Source organism: Bactrocera tryoni, chromosome 3 (assembly GCF_016617805.1).
Source record: "Bactrocera tryoni isolate S06 chromosome 3, CSIRO_BtryS06_freeze2, whole genome shotgun sequence".
NCBI lineage: Eukaryota > Metazoa > Arthropoda > Insecta > Diptera > Tephritidae > Bactrocera > Bactrocera tryoni.
Genome location: NC_052501.1, coordinates 1 through 22,026, shown reverse-complemented (window position 1 = coordinate 22,026; position 22,026 = coordinate 1). Strand labels below are relative to the sequence as shown.

At 33.6% G+C, this 22,026-nt stretch overlaps 4 protein-coding genes across 6 annotated transcripts; 2 read left to right on the top strand and 2 right to left on the bottom strand.

The window, feature by feature from the left end:
- The first annotated feature begins 135 nt into the window (after positions 1-135).
- LOC120770057 (monocarboxylate transporter 9-like) lies at positions 136-7,351 on the top strand. Of its 2 annotated transcripts, XM_040097176.1 has the most exons (5): positions 136-5,323; positions 5,850-5,959; positions 6,021-6,202; positions 6,274-6,514; positions 7,127-7,351. In XM_040097176.1, exons 1-5 carry the CDS (start codon positions 3,596-3,598, stop codon positions 7,245-7,247), a joined length of 2,382 nt encoding a protein of 793 aa, XP_039953110.1. In that variant the 5' UTR covers positions 136-3,595; the 3' UTR covers positions 7,248-7,351. The 2 variants fall into 2 exon arrangements, with proteins under 2 accessions (XP_039953110.1, XP_039953111.1); XM_040097177.1 differs by lacking the exon at positions 7,127-7,351 and having other exon boundaries at positions 6,021-6,198; positions 6,274-6,400.
- A 2,334-nt stretch (positions 7,352-9,685) lies between these two features.
- On the bottom strand, positions 9,686-11,871 carry LOC120770062 (ras-related protein Rab-2A). The gene is made up of 5 exons (XM_040097184.1): positions 11,682-11,871; positions 10,837-10,996; positions 10,623-10,778; positions 10,188-10,368; positions 9,686-10,083 (listed from the first exon to the last, which is right to left on the bottom strand). The coding sequence occupies exons 1-5, from the start codon at positions 11,725-11,727 to the stop codon at positions 9,985-9,987; spliced, it is 642 nt and encodes a 213-aa protein (XP_039953118.1). The 5' UTR covers positions 11,728-11,871; the 3' UTR covers positions 9,686-9,984.
- A 368-nt stretch (positions 11,872-12,239) lies between these two features.
- Positions 12,240-14,145, top strand: LOC120770061 (MOB kinase activator-like 4). Of its 2 annotated transcripts, XM_040097181.1 has the most exons (5): positions 12,240-12,373; positions 12,448-12,525; positions 12,654-12,817; positions 12,870-13,079; positions 13,273-14,145. In XM_040097181.1, the coding sequence occupies exons 2-5, from the start codon at positions 12,466-12,468 to the stop codon at positions 13,529-13,531; spliced, it is 693 nt and encodes a 230-aa protein (XP_039953115.1). In that variant the 5' UTR covers positions 12,240-12,373; positions 12,448-12,465; the 3' UTR covers positions 13,532-14,145. The 2 variants fall into 2 exon arrangements, with proteins under 2 accessions (XP_039953115.1, XP_039953117.1); XM_040097183.1 differs by having other exon boundaries at positions 12,243-12,525; positions 13,294-14,145.
- An 877-nt stretch (positions 14,146-15,022) lies between these two features.
- LOC120770060 (ribonuclease P protein subunit p25-like protein) lies at positions 15,023-17,644 on the bottom strand. Its single transcript, XM_040097180.1, has 4 exons — positions 17,468-17,644; positions 17,171-17,352; positions 16,962-17,078; positions 15,023-15,673 (listed from the first exon to the last, which is right to left on the bottom strand). The coding sequence occupies exons 1-4, from the start codon at positions 17,576-17,578 to the stop codon at positions 15,247-15,249; spliced, it is 837 nt and encodes a 278-aa protein (XP_039953114.1). The 5' UTR covers positions 17,579-17,644; the 3' UTR covers positions 15,023-15,246.
- Positions 17,645-22,026: the final 4,382 nt, after the last annotated feature.

Genomic DNA, 22,026 nt, shown 5'->3' with positions numbered 1-22,026 from the left:
ATTGATGATTAATTTGTAAACAGATTGACAGATAGGTGGCAAGGGTTTTCATTTTCTTAATTTTCAATCTGCCAGTTGGAAGGTTTTTACAACGAACGAAAAATTCTAAAAATTATACAATATATAGATTTCAAACATATTTAATGTAAGTATGAATTGCATTTATTTGGTCCTTTACAATTATTTTTGTGTTCTGTATGTTTTTTGTTTGTACACACAGAATGCACAATAAATATGCAGAGAATAAAATAATAATCTGTGAATCAAATAATGCGCAAAATTAATATTATACTCGTATGTATGTAGTCAACGCAACGACAAAAAAATTAACCGTAAGCAATTAAAACGCCCCCACTATGATTTTTTTATTACAATGAACTTAACTTTTTTAAGTGAGTCCATTTGTCCAAGAGAGAAGAATTGCTTAAAACTTTTGATATACATACAAACCAAAAAGGTGAAAACATTCATTTCGCTCAAGAACTATTTACTATATATAAAATAATGGGGATATAAAAACAAATCCATTTTTTTCTAAAGAACTTTAGATAAACACATAAAATATACATACATATACAGTGTGCTCTGGTTAAAGTGAACGTAATTTTTGCACAACAGACTGTGCATAATATTCATTTTCATCAAGGTCCTATTCTATATACGTAATAGCCTTTTATTACACAAGTGTACTCTAGAACATGTTTCTATGCAATTTTGTGACATATTCGACATAAAGTCTGCTAGGACAACGAAAATCATTGTATGTATGTAGAGTATGAAGGCTTGGCCACTTAATTTTGCTAGGTATCTTATATATTGACCAGTGCATACGGTACAATGCCAACCGAAACATTGAAGTCTTACGCAGGCTAGAAGTGTTGACCCATTTGTATGTCACAACATATTATTACAACAAAAAGATGCTGCCGGAGTTGCATTAAGATAACCTCACAGATAGATTAGTCATAGGCACTTTGTTCGACATACTCGGTATCTGTGAACTTGAAAAGTTATAACGAATGGACAGATAGACGGATTTCAACTCGTCTCGCCATCCTGACATGATAATATAATTCTATATAAATCTCGATTAGCTCGTTTATATGAACAAAACTATTATACTCTGCTGCAACTTGTTGCGAAAGTACGTATAAGAATAGACCGCTCATCCAGGTGCGAGTGCACTGTAAGTATGTATGTACATACATATGTATGTATATCCCCACAGGCCAATCAAACTTTACACAAATCAATTATATAATATGCAATATATATTATATTTTACCAAACTGCTTTCAGAAGAATTAATTTAACAACCCACTGATTTTAACTTTAAATAATCGAGTTCATTGGCTATAAATTATATTTTTTAGCTTTTAGTAGCTTGTCCCAACATCTATGTATGTACATACATATATGTATAAAGCGTTAAAGCGAAGATTTTGAAGAAATATCCATGCAACAAAGCATTTTATCGCGTTCGCATACCTTTATTTGCCTTTTGTAAAAACCGAAATAAAAATATTGTGATGAAAACAAAAAACAGGCGAAAGGCACAGCCTTTTAACACTTAAGTTAGTGCACAAAAAGCAAAAAAAATACTTTTATGCCATTATGTAAACATTTATCTAAACATTGTAGACATACACTTGCTCAATATTTTTACGTTTTTCGGATACACTGATAATATTCTTAGATTCACAAATTTCTTTAATTACGCACGATGTATTTTTAACAAACAAACCTATAGTTTTACAAAAAATTCAATTGGGCATGTAATATTGGATTAAAGTATACATCCGTGCGGAATTGTTAGGAGAAAGAGGGAGGGGAGTAAACTGATATCGGCTTAAAACTCTAAAATAGAGGGAAAGACATATTCACACACATGCACATTTACACAAACAGCGACAAAATATTGTATAAACCACTCAAATACTCATTTATAAGGATGTCCAGACGTTTATGCTCATTGTACTGTAAAACAGTAATGTTTTAATAAATATAAAATTACGCAATACAAATAAATAATATTAAAATTTTTGAATTTAAAGTAAACAATAACAAACCCGTTATGGACTTCAAGTATTCAGCTAACTAACTGTTTTCATAGGCTTTTGATGAGACATTTATTTTCGAAAAGCTTTCGCTCATCGGGTGCGCCAATTCCAGGGAGGAAAATTAAAACAAAAAACTAGTTTTTCGGTTTCGATCAGCCACTCGGCAGCAACTAGTTCCTTTCATTAGGATTCGCACTCAAACAAAAATAAATATTCCATGAATCTAACCTACATTGCTACTAAGAAGAAAAAATGCTTACTCCTCCCTTATTTGAACACGATTTACCAACAAGTTTCCACTCTGTTATGAATATTGGTATCCATACAAGCATACTGACATACATACTATGTATGTACATATATGCCAACGTATATGAACCTAACAGTAAATTCAACTAGTCCAAGCTAATTGATTCAAGCTCCAATTTATTTTCAATACTCGTTCGGTGTTTCGGTCTGTTCTGTACTATGAGAAAGTGGTGAAGTTGCCTTACGAAGCCTCTGAAAATATTACATCGAAGAAAAGTAGGTCATAAAAGTTGTTAGAACGTTAATAAAATAATGATAAATAATCCACATAATTTATCCTTGATTGTTTAGGCTTTCAGACTCGCACCACGCACACTAAACTCATTAAAATTTTCTTTAAACAGCAAGATTTTGTAATAATTAACAAATCACGATTGGTACAAATCAGAATTCAGAGTCTCCAATTTCGCAAAAGAGTTGAAAATATTTTTAATCAGTTTCTTATCTAGATTAAGTTCAAACTTTCGCATTCTCTCAGAAGAAATGTGTTACGAGAACACCTCTTCTTCCGGCGAGAAAGTCAGTACTTTCATTGTTGATAATCGTATTGGCATTTTTTCAAATTAAAGGCTTTTTGAGCCTGGAATCGCTGTTAGTTCGATCTCAATTGAAATTTTCTATCTACATTACAATTCAGGGTAATCTGTATTAGGTATATCAATTATGTTTTATATACATACTTGTGGCTTTTAAATTAAACAAAAGCTCAATCAGTCCAATACACGCACTTGTCTTCCCTTTGTGTCGAACCATCACTTACTTGTACTTACATATGTGTGTGTAGAAATTCTGTTCCGACAGAGTGCTCCACTCTCAGTTCAGAGCAGCGTCTTTTGTGGACGCGCACAGTTACGAGTAGACTTCCCGAGCTGTGTTATCACCTACGGCGCTGCAGTCGCAATAAGTCCGCCAATTCCATCAGACGAAGTGCGCCATTAGTTTTAGATTCGAAAGTAATCAGAGCGATTCAGACGTTCCGTTACCGCGTGTACATGCTTACAAACGTTTGTGCTAAGAACTGTGATATAAATGTAGAGTGAAAGTAGAAAAGAATCAAATTAATTATGTTACATTGCTAAATATGAGACGAATCTGCCTGCGGCAAAACTCGCTAACAATTTAATTGAACGTAAACAGGATTCAACAAAACATACAAGCAAGTTTAATCTCAGTGCCATTTTAAACAGCCGACTTGCAACTAGTTGTAAAATCAGTAAGAAAACAGCATGGTTTTGGAACATCCAATCGTAGACACAAACAACCCAAATACTAGAGAAATGAGATCGAATACGACACCAGTGATACCAACAGTAAGATGTAATCCATCATACAGCCAACAGGATTGTATTGAGGTTGAATTTCCCAGGCTCTCTACAAGCTGCGACCATGCTATCAATGAGCGTCTGCTGATTTGCTGTCCAATAAGGGTGAACGATGGCAATGACCGCCTGACTACTACAACTAGTAAAGAAACACTCACAATGTTTGATAGCCGTAATGCCACGAGAACGTCGAATCGTCTTATCTCTAATGAATCGGCCGACTCGATAGGTTCGAACTCGATAGATAAGAAGACGCCAGCGGTACCTGATGGTGGTTACGGCTGGATCATTGTAATAGCCTCACTCATTGTTTCTCTAATCGCTGATGGTTTAGGGTTCTCATTTGGTCTGATTAATTCTGAATTGTTAAATTACTTTGGAGAATCCGCTTCAAAGACGGCGTGGATTAGTTCGTTATTCTTTTCGGTACCACTATTAATGGGACCGATTTGGTCGAATCTAGTTGATAAGTATGGCTGTCGTAAAATGACCATATTTGGAGGTTTTCTATCAGCCGTCGGATTTGGTCTCTCCTCACTTTGTAACTCTGTGGAAATGTTGATGTTGACATTTGGTATCATTTCTGGTTTGGGTCTGGGAATAGGATATGTAACAGCAGTTGTATCAATCGCTTTTTGGTTCGATAAGAAACGAACATTCGCTACTGGCATTGCTGCGTCTGGCACGGGAATCGGCACATTATTATATGCACCTCTGACCCAATGGCTTATTGATAGCTACGGTTGGAGAATAGCCACATTAATTCTCGCCGGTACTATGCTGAACACTTGCATCTGTGGTGCATTAATGCGTGCTCCCGATTGGATAAATGGAGAAAAAAAATTAGAAAAGGAAACTCGTTCACAAAGTTTACCCACATCTCCCATTTCTATTATAAACCATAAAGAAAATCCAACGAAGCAAACGTTAAATGATATGATTTTGACTAAAAGTAATGCAAATCTAAGAAAAGAAATCCATGATACCAATTACATGAAACGTTTATATAGCGAGATGCTCATTCCTACCTTCTTGGGATCTCAAAATTTAGATCACGAGTGTAAAGTCAGTAGTCTGTATCCGCATTTGTCACAACGATTTAGAGACGATATGAAATCTTCTTCTCATGGAAATATGCCATCTTTAACATCACATGGACCCAAGAAAACAGCAGTCATTATAGAGTCCCAAATTAACGCACTCATGGGTGACATTACTGAGACTACAATTGAAGTCGAGCAGTTAAATATAGAATCTATTGACGCCGAGTATAATAAACAGTTATCAAATGAGACTGCCCGTAGATTAAATAATAACGGTTCTTCACTAATTTTGGAAGATAATGTAAAAAATCTGACTAATTGTACAAATATTTTGAAGCTGGAAAATGATGTTTTCAAAGACTCAAAACATTATGTAGAAGCTCATAGCCCACCAATGAAGTTAATATCGCGCTTGAATCTACGACAAACTAGCTCAATACCAAGTGCCAATCTCCAGAAGAATATGCGAATACACAATAATATCTCACGTGACCGTAGTACAACCTTGAAACCATATTTTCGCCGTACGACTTCCTGTCCGAATATCTTTCGGCACTCGACAGCGGTACATGCAAAGGTGAAAGAAGACGTAAGTAAACTTTATAGATTGAGGGTAAACGCCACGAAATAAATTTGACTAATCCTATAATGTGTAGGAGTGGAGTAGGACAATTCTTTTACGTGTATTGTTATTCTTTTTTGGAAGCGATTTTTCCACCTTTTCCTGATTATATTCTTTATCATAGCTCAAAACCAAATAAAGTAGTCCAAAAGGGAAAGGCTTACAGCCTTTAAAATTAGCATTTCCTTATTGTACATAAGCAAGGTATGAAACTCTTTGAAACGGTACCACCGATGAAGAAATTTACCACCCTTTGTTAAATAAAATTGGGATTCCTGTGCATTTTGACAAGGAAATGTGTTTATTGTTATTATATAGGAACAAGTATGATGCAATGTCCTGTGGTGTTTCGGATTATATATACATACTATGTAGGTATATAATTATAATAGTACTTAGCGTACATAGAGATGTTTAAGTATACATACTATATGTACTCATATAGATAGAAAAATTCATTTTGAATTTATTTATTGTATTACCTGTTTTGCAGACTTGGTACGAATATGCGGTTGGCGCCATGAAATCGACGTTTAATTTCTCATTATTTGCTGATGCGAAATTTACACTATTTAATTTGTCAATATTATTTTTGTTCATTTGGTAAGCGAGAGTTTCAACGAACAAAAAACAGTTCCACTAATACTGGCAATCACAATTATAGGTTCATGATACCATATCTTTATCTGCCGGAGCATATGAAAATCCACGGTTACGAAGCAGTGGACAGTGCGCATATGATTTCGGTTATTGGAATCGCGCAAACCATAGGCATGATCGGTCTGGGTTATGTGGGTGATCGTTCTTGGATGAATGTGAATATCTGCTATTCGGCGTGTATGGTAGGTGAGTGATATATTGTTTATAATATAACTGATATACTGCTTCTTTGTCATTAATATATTCATCTTTTTTAGTTTGTGGAATCGCGGTGCTTCTAATGCCACTCGTGGTGAACACCTATGTTGGACTCTTGCTAGCTTGTATAGCCTTCGGTTTCACATTCGCCAGTTCTTATTCGCTTACGCCAAGCATTTGCGTCAGAATTGTGAATTTAGAAGATTTTACTCGCGCCTATGGTTTGGTGCTGTTGGTTCAAGGCGTCGGTATGATAGTGGGACCACCGATTGCTGGCGCAATTTTTGAAATGACGCTGAGGTGAGTTAAAATCAATTTATATAGTGATTGCTTTTGGAAACCCCTCTCTCCACGCCTCGCTTTAATTCTAAAACTGAGATAATCTGCTGTCTGGCTGCCTTATATTTATGTAAATAAAATACGTTCGTATACCTTAGAAGCCATGTAAACAAAAATTTATCAGAAGCGATGCAAAGATGTAGAAAAGACTCAGTCATCAGCAATCCGAATGAAAAACCAATTCTGCTATCAATAATAAAATCTAGTGGTGTTGATTAGACTGTACCCTATATTATAGATTATTTTATTCAACTTGAAAAATATGTAAATTTGCGCAGGTGTAGGGAAGGTTTTTTTTATAGGAGAAACGAAGCATTGCCATTTTTAAGGTATTTTGCGAACTTGAAATCTTTACAATTGTATATATGTATGTATACAATTGTATATATGTATGTATATACGCGTTCAAGATCTCAGACCGGACATTTGGTGCTTCTTCTGAAAATCTCATTTTGGAGTTTTATTCTAGTCCTAATCTATTCTAATAAAATTCAATCCAAGCTAATAAACAATTCTTATTTACAATTCCATTTACATTACCGAATAAACTATGTATATGCTTTCCGATTGCAGATGGGACGACGCATTCTATTTCGCCGGAGCGTTTATAGTCTTATCTGGAGCGGCCTCCTACCTGATAGAATTCTGCGACAAGGGAGAGAAAGTCAGATCCAGTGATGTATCCGAAATATAGAAATTTTTTTGGCTGACAAATTTGTTATAGTTTCTAAGTTTTTTGTAATTTATTATATCTACCTCAGGAGAAATACACGTTAGTTTTTATTGTCATTCATCTAATTGTACATTAATTTAATAAGAAAACTGAAAAGCGGCACCTGTTTCTATTACGGTAAGTAAATTATCTCAATTACATATTGCTCCTAGTTCCTAGAGAAACTCATATATAGGGCGAGGGAGCTTAGGTAGGTAGGTAGGAATGCAGCCCTATCGGGCTCAATTAGCACTTGATGTGCCATTTTGATACACTATTCGTAGAACCTCCTGTATCTGCTATTACGTTTCACCTTTTCTCTCAAACCATTTTGAGGTTTCGATGAAACTACTTATGTCCGATATGCTTTTAGTGGAAATCCATTTAAGGTTTGGTGCTTGATGGATTCCAAGTGTTTTGTGTCGGATATGTGCTAGAGATGGGCATTCGCAGAGAAAGTGGAAGATTGTTTCCTTGTTCCCTGCTACTCCGCAGCCATGGCAGATGCCGTTGTAGGGCATACCCATTTTGGATGCATGTTCACCAAATGGCCAGTGCCCTGTTGTGGTAGCTGTTACTCTGTAAATGCTTTTTCTTGACCTATTTAATAAGTCGTTGATTCTTTTCCTGTCATATTTTGGCCATAATTGTTTCGTTATGACGCATTTTGTAATGTTTTTCCACCTGTTATTTGCAACTTGTTGAAATTGTATGGAGGTTAGATGAGTGAGATTCATTGAACATGTAAACTCACACCTAACGAATATCCCAATAAAATAATTAAAAAATAAGTGTGCGAGACTCGGAATATACATATATGCATATATGTATGTAACTATTGAATAAATTACTGAAAGCACTCCTAAGATATCACGCTACGAGTGGATATCCAGAGGATCTGCCCGCCAACTTCAGCATAACAAAAAATAATATTCCGCAAGCAAAAGGGTATACATTTCATCTGATTGTAAGTGTATTTATTTGTTTAATTTTATTTAGTCACATATCAAACTTTAATTATCTTAAAATAATTTTTCTGCAATATTTATCTCATATTTTGTTCGCAATATTTTGTGTAAAATTATCAATTCAAAAATATCCATTAATGCAAATATTCGCGTGTAAATATGTATGTAGGTATGTAAGGTTTATAAGTTTAAGTATAATTTATTATATATTTCATGGTTGTGTTTAAATAAATTCATTTATTTTATGCGCTTAAATAATTTAGAAAATAACCATTCCTTACAGTAAATAGACGGGAACCAAGAAAAGAACAAAATATAAATTAGAATTTGTAAGCACAGACAATCCAGTCAAGAAATCTATATAATCGAGAAGTTTTTCATTTATTTAACCATTATTTGCCACTTCCCTTACGATTTTTTTGTTTTAATATTCAAATGTTTTTTATGCACACCTACAGTTCCAGTGTAAATTTGTTAACGCATTAAAATTTTCCAAAAAACAACAATATACAATATAAAAAATAATACAACAATAACACAAAACAACGCAAAGACAAGCAAAAGACGTCTGCTATATATTATAATATACTTATATAAGAAAATGTATACCGATAACTTTTTAAGTGATTTTGAATGTATTCATGTAAATACAGTAATTAAGTCCGTATATAATTTTAATCCTTGTTTCTAGAATTTACTTATATAAAACAGTGTATTTTTTTCTGGATAATTATAGTGTTAGTGTTTTTGTTTCGCATATTTTTATAGAGTATATGTGTTATATTTTAATTGTTCCTAGGTATTGTAAGATCAATCGTTAATTACCAATTAATAATTATATTAAAAGGTTTAATTATATGCTTGTAGTATTTAGTTTTGGTATTTTTAAAAGCCCTTATAACACTTTTGGTTTTTGTCTCTTTTGTTTAATTCTAATAGCTTGTATTGCCCGCATTAATCTTTAAGCGTTTAAAATTATGATGAACGTTTGCGCGAAGTTTGCGAAATTTGTGAAATGAGAAAAAGAACGTCACCGCGTCACCAGCAGCACCAGTCAAAATCGTTAATTAAGGTTGGAGCCCAGATTATTGTTCATTGACTTTTTTGGTGACTATTGGAAACTCACGGCATACATAGTTATTTTTAAAACGTTTTCCAAAATTCACCAATTTATAAGTTTTTTCAAAGTAGTAACTTTTTCTTACAAACAGTTTCCGTGGTGTAAAACAACCATGTATTTAGAAATAATATTCCAGTGATTTTGAAAATTTAAATGTACCATTCCATTTTCATTTTCACACTGTTGGTTATTATAGCAAAAAAAGATAAACGGCTTTATGTATGTATATTTTGTTTTCAGTTCAGTTCAGTTAAGCACATAATTCAAAAACTTCTCTGCTTAAACTCCGGACACTTTCCATAATAAGTGTAATAATCTCATAGCCAGTTAAATAAGTTTTAAAGACTTTATTTGGTTTTGATTTTCTATTTGCGTGCTGTTGATCTACTGATATATGCTTATATGTTTTTTAGATTCGTTCATATCTTATATTATAAGAATATTTTGAAATGCCGGTTTTCCGTTACACACATTTCACTTTTAGTTGATTTAAAATAAAAAACAACATAAACAAAATTAAACAAAAATATAATAAACTTGTGAAGTAAGGAAAATATCTAGTTAATAGTTATATTGGTTTTGTATATGTTAGAAAAAATCACTAACTTCAGCCGCAGCTGTGAAGTGCCACTTAACAGCAGCCGCTACTAGCCGATCCAGCTTGATTACCAGCACCCGGCAGTGAGGGATTCGTTGGGGAATGCTGTTGTCCAATCTTAATGCCATTTGCCTGTAAACATACAAGAAATATAATATTTCAAATTTGCATTATTTATATATTATTGTATTATTTTTACAAAAATTAATAAATCTTTATATAAATTTAGTAATCACCTCATTGTTTATATCGAAAACACCTTCTTGTATTTTCTCGTAAATCTCTTTCGCTGTATTAATAAACGCTTCCTCTACATTGGCAGCTGTGCGAGCTGACGTTTCCATAAATACTAGACCATGTTCGCGTGCAAAAGCTTCACCCTCCTCCTTTTTAACTTCACGTCGTGAATCCAAATCACTATGCAAAATATAATAGCTTATCATTGAGGGTAAATACAAATATAGATTTGTAAATAATTCTATGTATACCACAAGTATATATATATGTTTGTGCAAACAGAATGGAGATAAACTTTAGGAGAATGAATCATCATATATATGTGGGGTTAAAAGCTAATAAAAAGGTTTTGCAAATTCAAAATATTCATACATATGTATATACATACATACGTATATTAATAAAGCATATCCAACTAGATATTTATTACAGACCTCTTGTTGCCAATTAGCATAATGACCATATTTGAGTTCGAATGTTGGCGCGCATCCTCCAGCCATGTAGTCAAATGATTAAAGGTTTCACGACGGGTGATGTCATACACCAACAAAGCTCCGGCTGCTCCACGGTAATATGAACGAGTAATTGATCTGAAAGGTACATCGAAATTGTTTAAATTTTTATTAAATCGGCCGTTTAACATTATACCTAAACGCTTCCTGGCCAGCCGTGTCCCAGATTTGTAGTTTGATTTGTTTGCCGTCAATCGTAATCATGCGTGCCCCAAATTCCACGCCAATCGTCAAATCATGCACAGGTTGGAAGCGTTTGTCGGTGAACTGAAGTAGAAGGCATGACTTTCCGACACCTTAGAAGAAAATAACAATAATTAGTAATAATAATGTCATTATATAAATATGCGATAATTTAATCATAAATATTTGTATCTTTTATACTAATCACACAGTTATTTTTCTTTTGTATGTTTGTTTAGGTATGCGAACATAACAGAAATTTAATTATTTTCATTTGCAAAATTAAGTTAATATGACCGTGTAAAGTTAAAAAAAAAACAATAAACGAGTAGCTAGATATTTTATATATGACAAACAGTTTTTAAATCACAATAAATATTAAAGATTAACTTGTATTTTTTTACCATATTATTAATAAATTTATAAGGAAACTTAGAACAATACCGATACCCTTTGTTCAATTTTATTAAGTATTATCTATGTATGCTAGAACGCAGCAACAATGTCAAAATATCGATTTTCCAAAAAGGTTTTCAAGGTACATGTCACCCTCTGCTTTCGTCATCACACGAGTATCAACTAATGAAAATAATCTAAGCAGCTGCTAATATTCGTGTAACATAAAAAAAAAACATAAAACTTTTAAATGTCTTCTTTTTGGTTAAAAATTAATGTTTTGACTCTACGTTTAATATGCACTGGCTAAACATTTTGCAAAAAGAACTCATTGTCATAATTTTCATTTAATTTATTTGTGTACACAATTGACAGTTTTCATTAAACAATTTATAGACTCACCAGTATCGCCAATGATAATATATTTAAATAAATATGCGTACGACATTTTCTCTTTTGAATTCCTGATTTTCTTATTTGTAAATATCACAAAAATTAGTTATTTTACTTAATTTTCGCACAATAGAAACGCAATTTATGTTACAGTCAGAATCGTCTTTTCACTTTCCTATCCTTTGTCTTTTTATTTTCAGTATTGAGATTAATGCTGCCACACGTATTTCATGTGGATTTCGTCGCACGAAAGCAGTTCACAACGGTGCTACAAAATATTTATTTATGTGTAGTTAACCGGACTAACTCTGAATTACATGCAAAATAAAAAAGAAACAAATATTAATAATACTCTTATTATTAAAAATATAATTCAGTAGCTCTGACTACGTGTCTACGAAAAATAAAATAATAATTATAGCACAAATGTTACGTCGTAGTTGAAGTGACACTCCTCCATCGTAAATATTTTTTGTTACGTTAAATTCAACCCTGTAATGAATGTATCTCATACAACCACTCTGAATCAATGAACGGAGGAGTTGTCAAAAATTTTCACAAACGAGAAATTAGTGGAAAGAGGATTACGATAAACTAAAGATTTTTCATATGAAAGACTACTCTTAATATACTAAATTTAAAACGAATATTTATTGAAATTAAATTAAATTATATTATCAAATATTTAAATTCTTATAGTGGTAGTATAAAACTGATTAACACGCCCATAATAGGGAACAAACACTTCACTTGCCTTTCTTTTTTTCTTAAAAAGGGAAGAGTCTAAAGAAACATGAAGATGGCGGACAGCACGACGATTCTGCGAAGAAACAGACCAGGAACAAAAGCAAAGGTTTGTAGGAAGGAAGTGCTAAAGTGATTAGTCTTTATTATGTGAATACAGTTTCCATTCAATCAGAGTTAGACCTAACATGTAGTCGAAGCATATGGTGAAAAAGTAGAAACGAATTTACTTTGCAGGATTTCTCTCGCTGGGCGGATGAACCATTAGAAGAAATGGATAGCACTTTGGCTGTACAACAATACATTCAGCAACTGATCAAACGTGATCCATCAAATGTTGAGTTAATTTTGACAATGCCAGAAGCTCAAGATGAAGGGGTTTGGAAATACGAACATCTCAGGTGAATATTTAACATACGATTTTTAGATCATTAAATTTTACTTTTCGTATAGACAATTTTGTATGGAACTAAATGGACTGGCTGTTCGTTTGCAAAAACAATGCTCACCTACGACATGCACACAAATGACGGCCACCGATCAATGGATATTCCTATGTGCTGCACATAAAACCCCAAAAGAATGCCCCGCCATTGATTATACACGACATACACTGGACGGCGCAGCATGTCTCTTGAATAGTAATAAATACTTCCCAAGCAGGTAAACATAATGCCAGTTATTAGTAAGGCGAAGGTCAGAAGACAGATATTCAGAAGTTAGATTGAGCGTTCTCTGCATTTAATGTGCCCCGCTATTAAAACAACTATTAATTGCTTGAATTACCCTATTCTTTTTCTTTTTATTTACAAAATTGTAGTATTTATAGTTATATAAGTTATTGCTTAAATTTCAGTATTTTTACACTTTTCGCTAGGGTTTCAATCAAGGAGTCATCAGTGACCAAATTAGGTTCAGTGTGTCGTCGTGTTTACCGAATATTTTCCCATGCGTATTTTCATCACCGGCGAATATTTGATGAATTTGAGGCTGAAACGTATTTATGTCATCGCTTCACTCATTTTGTCACGAAGTATAATCTCATGTCCAAGGAGAATCTGATTGTTCCAATTAACGAAGAGGAAACTGCAACACCTGGAGAGAGTGAAGCTTAGGACTTTTATATTCAGAGCTTGGAAAATTGTGTGTAAATGCATATGCAACAAACAAATGCAACATATTTATATCCAACACAATACAGCGCAATCTGAAAACAAAGGCGTATGAGAAATGCTCATACAACAGTAACAACAAAACAATAATAACTAGAAAAATCATAATTAGAAAGCAAGTCATTAAAACATTATAACCACAATAAAAATAATTATGAAATTTATTAATGAAAAATATGTATTAAAATATAAAAAAGACCGGAAATCAAAGCAATCTTTTTTGCGAAATTATAATGAAAATTCAGAAGAAAGAAAATGCAAAAGAAGGAAGAGCAGTATGTATGAGAAATCCTCATTGTGGAATTTTTCTCAATGTGGAATTTTTCTCAATGTGGCAAATTATTCTTCTATAATCTATATATTGTCTGGAAGCAAAATAAAACATTTAATAAAATGTCTTTAAATTATAAAAAAGAATGAAACCTTCAAAACTCGATTAAAAAAAGGTATTCTGTTAATATCCCTTTGATAATGCCGTGGCAAAAATTTAACATTAAGCAGAGTATTGGCAGAATTTATTCTAATAAAAATAATAAGTCTAATTAATTGCTTTAAAATTTCTTTAGTATAATTTAATTGAAAATTGCAATGTGTGCTATTGAAATTTTTGTTTGCTATATAGTAACAAAAATCTATTTATAGATTTTAAAGCAGAATATAGAAATTGGTTCTTTGTTTTAGTGTCAGTACACGTAAATTCCCAAATATATATATTCTGAGCAAACATTTAACATTTTTTATTTTACATCGAAAATATTGTTTTAATTATGTATTAGTTGTCGAAAGAACATGCGATGATGATCGTGAGGGATTTATTTAATCTAAACTCGTCGAGAATCAGTCATTGTAATTAGTTAATCTCGCAATTTCATAAGCAGCATACTGAAGCTAAACGTTAACTATATGTCATAAAATGTGCTGTTCATTTTCGAAATATTTTATTTATAGTAAACATAAAAAAATTAAATATAATATATCGACATAGTAGATTCTTTTTTAATGATCAAATTATTTAAAAGTGATTGAAACATCCAACAAATTAGATACAAAACAAAAAAAAGTATACGTATATATATTTATATGTAGTCTCCACTTTTGATTATTTAACAATAGATACAAAGTAACAACCATAAATACAACATACATAAATTTAATATGCGGAAAAATTTAATAAACAGCAATAAATGAAAAAATATGTAATAAACCTGTAATGAATATAAAAACTAAGGAATAAAAAAAACTTATGTAAGATATCAGTTTGAATACCTTTCTAGCAGTAGTATTTACACATAAAGCAGTTTTTGTTATGAACTTATTTCTCATTCCTCATAGAAAATACCCCAGATTTTTATCACAGCTTTCCTAGAAAATTTGATACCTAGGAACCCCAAAAATTTTTTTCTGACAATTAGATCAAGGACTATCTGCCAGTTATTTCTGTATCTACTACATCAACATTTATTGTCATCAACTAGTGCTTTAATATATCTAAAATATAGTTAAATACACGAACAGAATTAAATGTTATCTTTGTGGTATATTTTTCAAATATTTTTTTAACTATATCATAAAAAGTTATAATTGCGCCGTTGTGTTGCACGCATGATTAAGATCTGCTTTTCCTTAATTTTCACAAATCAAATTAACCCATTTCTTAATCAAGATTCCATAGTGTCTATACAACTTGAAATATTAGTAGGCGGCGCAGATGTGGCACCTGATGTTCCAACTTCCATCTGCGTAGCCTGGGCAGATTGCTGTTGTAGTTTCGCACTTTGCTTTCTTTCAGCTCGTTGCTGACGATGTTGACCATTACTGTTATTATGTCGTAGCTCAGTACGATTTTTATTTGGATTTTGCGATTTCTGTTGCCTTTCGCTTTGCTCTTTTCTTTGCAAATCCTTTACCTTCTCTTGTCGCGCAACCTGGCTTTGGGGTCTTTCCTTAGACAACCGTTTTTGTTCATGTTGCCGTCGCTGTCTCAAGCCTTCGCTATTTTGTCCTATTTGTTGTGTCTGTCTTTGTTGTTGCGTGGTGGAGCTCGGGCATCTCCAGTACTCAGTCGTCGTATTGGGCTTCTGAATACTGTGGTGGAAAAAAGAAATAAACGGATAATTAGAATGAAAAAATACTGAAAATTAATTTTATATTTTCGGGATTGGTTGAGGTTTAAACGAATAGCTTATACTCTCGCAATTCGTTTGGATCAAAGATGAGTAAATACTTGCAAGTGTTGGTAAAACGTTATATTAAAAAAGTAAAAATTCATTTTTCGAAGAAACTTAATGGGTATTAATCATAACATTCGTAGACTCCGTTAGTTTTAACACATTTTTCTCCATGTCGGAGACATTTACCTTAAAATCAACCTAATTAATAAAAATTTAATATATTGTATATGAGGAAAAAGGCAACAAATATAAAACACTATTACATGCAATTTTATGAAGATAACTCATACTCTGACTGACATATTCGACATAAAGTCTGCTACAATAATGAAAATCCATATAATTAGAAGCTAGGTAATTCACGGACCGATTTCATACATTCTCGATATTAAACTAGAGTTTATCCGATACACACTGTATGAAGAAGAGCTAAACACACTTGTTGTCAACAAGTTTGATTGATCTAGGTCGAGTGGACATTAAGCTTAATTACAGTTTTGTATCTTCTGTATTTTGTGGCCGTGTCAGATGGACGATCGGACAGACAGTTACTTTGATTTCAACTTCATTATGCGTTCTAAAGTTATTCAATATGTATGTGATGAATATTAACAGATGGGTAACATTCTTGGCTAAAAAATTAAACACAGATTCGATGCGTAATGCCAGAGTAAAGTTTTAAATTCAAACTGGAACAAAGCCAAAACAAGAGGTAGGATGGCATAACATTCGAGAGATTCTTTATAAAACTTGGGAATGTAATATGGCATCTTGTTGAAGATATTATGCAAATTAAAAACACACTACATTGGGAAATGGTTAGCTGCAATGCTTACAAAATTATATAAAAAACTTGGATCTTATCACCAGACGAGATATTTTACTGATATTTTTATAACTCAATATAAACTTATATTTTTTATTGTAAAACTTGAATATCTATTTGCCGTACTTATTTGCAAGTTGAATTTTTTGATTAGAGCATGATGGACTCATCCAAGAAAAGAGTAAGGGGAACATCATTTTCTTGGCAGATTAGTGTAACACTTTTACCGGTACGATTTACAACCGACTAAGTTTTTAGAATATCTTTTCATAGCCTCATCGATGTGAAATCACCGAAGTTGTATCATAATGGTCGGAATATGTGTATCAACCAGCATGAAGGATCTATTGTGTAAGTAAAACGTTACTGAACTTACTCGCCAATGCTCTCATCGATTGGATCCAACGTCATCAGTATGTGTAAGCTGGGCACCTTTCGTTTAGCTATAATCGGCTCTAAACCGTCCATCTGCGGCACCCAATGCTCTTCATTTCTATAAAATAATGCACGAATTGTATATAAATCTGTTACATGTACATTGATAAGCATTTAATTATATTTATTAATATATATTATCTTACTTACGTAACTTGATCCATGCGGGTCAACTGATACAACGGATAGCTTCGCTTCAATACTTCTGCACAAGAAACCGTCTTCACCACACCGCCACCCATACCGCTCCAAACGACTGTTCGATATTCGCCATTGTCCAAAGCATTTTTGGCATAGTTAATAACATTCGGTACTTTAGTACCCCCTCTTACCTACATATTGTACATACATATGCACATACAAGAGTACACAAAATTGTGGGTAAATTTGTATTAAAAATGAGCATACAGTTCATATTTACATATATATATGTATGTATGTACGTACGCGCATCCAAAGAAAGTCCTTTTGTGGCAACTTGGACAAACAATCAGCGAATGGCAAGTCATCTTTGGTTAACTCCTGCTCGATATTTTCACCTTTCCGATAGTGCATCATATTTTACGTTTTTTTGTTTTGCTTATTGAATTGAGACTACAATGGAAAGATAAAGAAAATCCATTCGTTAATACATACAGGTATAAACACGTGAAAGTTTTAGTGGTTCCAACTGGTCATTAGTGCGCACGGAAGCGGTAGAGCGTAGTGCATAATTGATTTACAAGCTGTGGGTGTGCCAGTTGGCGGCCAATGAATGAATTCAGTGTGCCTATCAAGCTATGTCTTTGCCATGTCGTTCCTCTTCTTCGTGGATTATTTCGTTTAAGGAATTTGTAAAACAATTTCCTACAATAAATTAGGTTAGCAGAGCCAAGGACACTGAATGGTTAAAGAAAACGACGCCTGTTGGCTCAAATAAATGAGAGCAACCACTTTCATGGAAAATTTTAATTTCTTTCAACCTGTTGCCGAGAGAAAGTTTTAAAATAAAACGAAAGCCAATAAGCACGATTCGAAACGCTCATTGCGTATGTTTATAGCAGTAGTTATCTGTGAAATAACTTCACCGATCTATGTTCATAAATATATAAGGTTAAATTCTGCTCAAAATATCGGTAGGTTTATTGCATAATATTAAAAAGATGAAGGATGTATGTATATAGACAGTTGCTCTTGTTGTTATCAATAAATTTTGAAACTAATAATGTAAATATTAATTCAGATTTATTTGAAAAGCCGTTGAAATGTTGAAAAAATCCCACTTTTTTCTTCTTCTTAGTGCTAGTCTTCTTACTAAGACACTAATTAAAAAAAATAACAACAACTCTCAAATCTACACATGTACTAATGACGAAATTACTCCTTAATTGAAAAATAGCTATGCAAAAGAACGGCATTGAAGGCAACGTAATTGGGAAAATGACGGAATATTCAACACGCTCCAGTCAATTAAGCTATCATCATTGAACTTTTCCGTGCAATCTACAAGTGTTTGGCAACGAAACTGACGTTCGATTCAGCCACTATACACTTGAAGCACGCTCAAGTCTTTACGAATACGCTCATATACACATATACATATTTACTCGTACATTCCAAGAGTGTACTGAGCCCACGCTTTTGCCGCTTTAATATAATTGATGTATGCAGCACGAGTTCTACATGATCTGCGTTGGCAATAAGGACATGCCAGACACACTCATTCAAATATTCAGCTATGGTTATTATGCTTCTTCTTATAGCAGCAACAACAAAAGCAGAACTATAAGAGGTGATAGGAATGTTCGAATAGAATGCGTTAAAATTCCTTAGCGGCAATAACGCGCACCGCTATTATCCACACTCTCACTCTCATAGGCCATCAAGCCTCCGGCCCTCATTCGCTTTGCTATGTCGCATGACTTGTCATCAAATTGTGGTATCTTCGTTAACAATAACATCAACTCAGCCTGCAAAGTCATCGATGCCACGTACAATAATTCAATTTATTATTAGAAATTTGAAGGCAGAGGGCAGCCAGCTGCATTTAAAAGAACTTAATGAGTAAAAGATGAATATGCTATAGACTTACATATGTACATATACATATTTGAAATTGAAGTTTATTCCGAGTATTTCGCTGCCATAGTATTCAGCTGACTTCTAGCCCATCCAATGATATACATACATACATACATATATGTAAGGTATATTCGCGCTCACACATAAAGACTCGACACTACAAACTCAAGACTGTTCAGTTGTATGTGGACATTATATTGCAAGAATTTTTCTGGCATTCCAGCACTAAAACCGGCGACCCAAGAGTCGGTGCATAACATGTGTGCTTCGTTTCAACTTCTACAAGTTGTTGTTGTCATCATTATTTCTCGGATAATCGAATTTTTCATTTTCAGTTGCTCAAAATTTTCGCCTCTGTGCGGAAAATGATATAGATTTGCAAAATTCCTATTGTTTTGGTTCTGTGTGTTTGCATCGAGACTCAAAAAGGTATCTTAAAAGGTCTTGTCCTTCGCTCCATACCAGTACGTACTTATTTATGTACAGATGCGTGCAACTAATTAACAACGACTTGCTCCTATTTATTAAATGACAATTTCTGTAAATCTGTTAAGGGTAAAACAAGAAAAAACGTTAACTTCGGCTGCACCGAAGCTAATATACCCTTCACAAGTGCATTTCTTTTAGTAACTATGTGTTCAGTTTGTATTGAAGCTATATGCTATAGTAATCCGATCTGAACAATTTTTTCGGATATTACATTGTCAAATGTGAAAGTTTTCCATACAAGAACTTGATTCCGATTGGAAAAAATTTTAGTCTGGTAACTTGGGTTCAAAAAATCGAAAATTTTTTTTTTGCTTAATTTGAACATACAGCGCATCGGAGTCCAACTTTTAAGGTCGACCGGAACTTTAAACGCGTTTTTCTCAAAACATTGTTTTTCTGGCCGGCCCGGGTCCTAACTTTTTTTACTGAACCGGTTGCTTGCAAATTTTAACAGGTTGTTCTACACACTTATAGTTCGCGTCGGTACTAACGAGAATTTTTTTCACCCCTAACTTTTTATTTTACAAACCTTTCTTTGATAAAATAAAATGACTTTTTTTCAAAGTCCGCCATTTTGTTGTCTTGAAAATTAAGTTCAGTAATTCCAACCAGAATGACATGTCTACAGAATAAGAATAATAAAGAATATTTAATTTCAGATAACATCAAGAGCCAAAATCACCCTCCAAAGAAGTCATGAAAATAGGCATAAGTTACCAGACTACCTTAAGGAATTCAACAATTTTAGTGAATAAAAAATGGGTAAGCGTAAGAGGCAAATCAAATTCGAGGTGCGGTTTTTGGGGAGAATCCAAATTCACCGTCTGTAGATACCATAAAAAGACAATTATGCAAGGCAGGACTCTTTGGAAGAGATTCAAGGAAGAAGCCATTACTCTCTGAACGCAATCGAAGGACACGCTTAGAGATTGCCAAAAAATACCGCCATTAGAGAGCAAAAGAGTGGAAAAGAGTATTATTTTCTGATGAAAGTAAGATAAATAGGGTTTCAGGAAAACATGGTGACTCTATTAGACTGGGCTTCATGCAGCTCCGACCTAAATCCAATCGAAAATCTTTGGACACATTTGAAGAAATGAGTTCGTTCCCATAAAGTTAGAAATTTCCATGAATTATACGAAAATGTTAAAAAGGAATGGAATCATATTCCGAAGGGCATCTGTAAAGGTTTAGTGGAGTCAATGCCTCGCAGATGTCAAGCCGTGATTGACAGTAATGGGTTTGCAACCAAATATTAACATTAAAACCGAAATAAAAGCATTTTTCCAAAAAACAAGAAAGCGTTGTTAATTAATTCCACGACCTATTTTTGACTTTGAAGTCGTAAAATGCCTTTATTTTATAAAAGCTATCTTATAACAAAAAAAAAACAAGTAAGGAAGGGCTAAGTTCGGGTGTCACCGAACATTTTATACTCTCGCATGATAAAGTGATAATCGAGATTTCATTATACGTCATTTACATATTTTTCAAATACCGTATTTTTGTAAAGTTTTATTCCGCTATCATCATTGGTTCCTAATGTACTATATATTATACAGAGAAGGCATCAGATGGAATTCAAAATAGCGTTATATTGGAAGAAGGCGTGGTTGTGAACCCATTTCACCCATATTTCGTACATGTCATCAGGGTGTTAAGAAAATATTATATACCGAATTTCATTGAAATCGGTCTAGTAGCTCCTGAGATATGGTTCTTGGTCCATAAGTGGGCGGCGCCACGCCCATTTTCAATTTTTAAAAAAAGCCTGGGTGCAGCTTCCTTCTGCCACTTCTTCCGTAAAATTTAGTGTTTCTGACGTTTTTTGTTAGTCGGTTAACGCACTTTTAGTGATTTTCAACATAACCTTTGTATGGGAGGTGGGCGTGGTTATTATCTGATTTCTTCCATTTTTGAACTGTATATGGAAATGCCTGCAGAAAACGACTCTGTAGAGTTTGGTTGACATACCTATAGTAGTTTCCGAGATATCTACAAAAAACTTAGTAGGGGGCGGGGCCACGCCAACTTTTCCAAAAAAATTACGACCAAATATGCCCCTCCCTAATGCGATCCTTTGTGCTAAATTTCACTTTAATATCTTTATTTATGGCTTAGTTATGACATTTTATAGGTTTTCGGTTTCCGCCATTTTGTGGGCGTGGCAGTGGGCCGATTTTGCCCATCTTCGAACTTAACCTTCTTATGGAGCCAAGGAATACGTGTACCAAGTTTCATCATGATATCTCAGCTCAGTTACAGCTTGCACGGACGGACGGACGGACGGACAGACGGACGGACGGACAGACAGACATCCTGATTTCGACTCTACTCGTCACCCTGATCACTTTGGTATATATATAACCCTATATCTGACTCTTTTAGTTTTAGGACTTACAAACAACCGTTATGTGAACAAAACTATAATACTCTCCTTAGCAACATTGTTGCGA

Bases quoted from the DNA above. Each gene is read 5' to 3' on its own strand.
- LOC120770062 (XM_040097184.1), bottom strand. From the start codon at position 11,727: ATGTCGTACGCATATTTATTTAAATATATTATCATTGGCGATACTG. The intron at 10,997-11,681 runs GTGAGTCTATAA...TTTTCTTCTAAG, and splicing joins TATTATCATTGGCGATACTG to GTGTCGGAAAGTCATGCCTT. The intron at 10,779-10,836 runs GTATAATGTTAA...TGTACCTTTCAG, and splicing joins GCTGGCCAGGAAGCGTTTAG to ATCAATTACTCGTTCATATT.
- LOC120770057 (XM_040097176.1), top strand. From the start codon at position 3,596: ATGGTTTTGGAACATCCAATCGTAGACACAAACAACCCAAATACTAGA. The intron at 5,960-6,020 runs GTAAGCGAGAGT...TCACAATTATAG, and splicing joins ATATTATTTTTGTTCATTTG to GTTCATGATACCATATCTTT. The intron at 6,203-6,273 runs GTGAGTGATATA...CATCTTTTTTAG, and splicing joins CTATTCGGCGTGTATGGTAG to TTTGTGGAATCGCGGTGCTT.
- LOC120770060 (XM_040097180.1), bottom strand. From the start codon at position 17,578: ATGATGCACTATCGGAAAGGTGAAAATATCGAGCAGGAGTTAACCAAA. The intron at 17,079-17,170 runs GTAAGTAAGATA...ATTATTTTATAG, and splicing joins ACCCGCATGGATCAAGTTAC to AAATGAAGAGCATTGGGTGC. The intron at 15,674-16,961 runs GTAAGTTCAGTA...TTTCCACCACAG, and splicing joins ATCGATGAGAGCATTGGCGA to TATTCAGAAGCCCAATACGA.
- LOC120770061 (XM_040097181.1), top strand. From the start codon at position 12,466: ATGAAGATGGCGGACAGCACGACGATTCTGCGAAGAAACAGACCAGGA. The intron at 12,526-12,653 runs GTTTGTAGGAAG...TTTACTTTGCAG, and splicing joins GACCAGGAACAAAAGCAAAG to GATTTCTCTCGCTGGGCGGA. The intron at 13,080-13,272 runs GTAAACATAATG...CTTAAATTTCAG, and splicing joins AATAAATACTTCCCAAGCAG to TATTTTTACACTTTTCGCTA.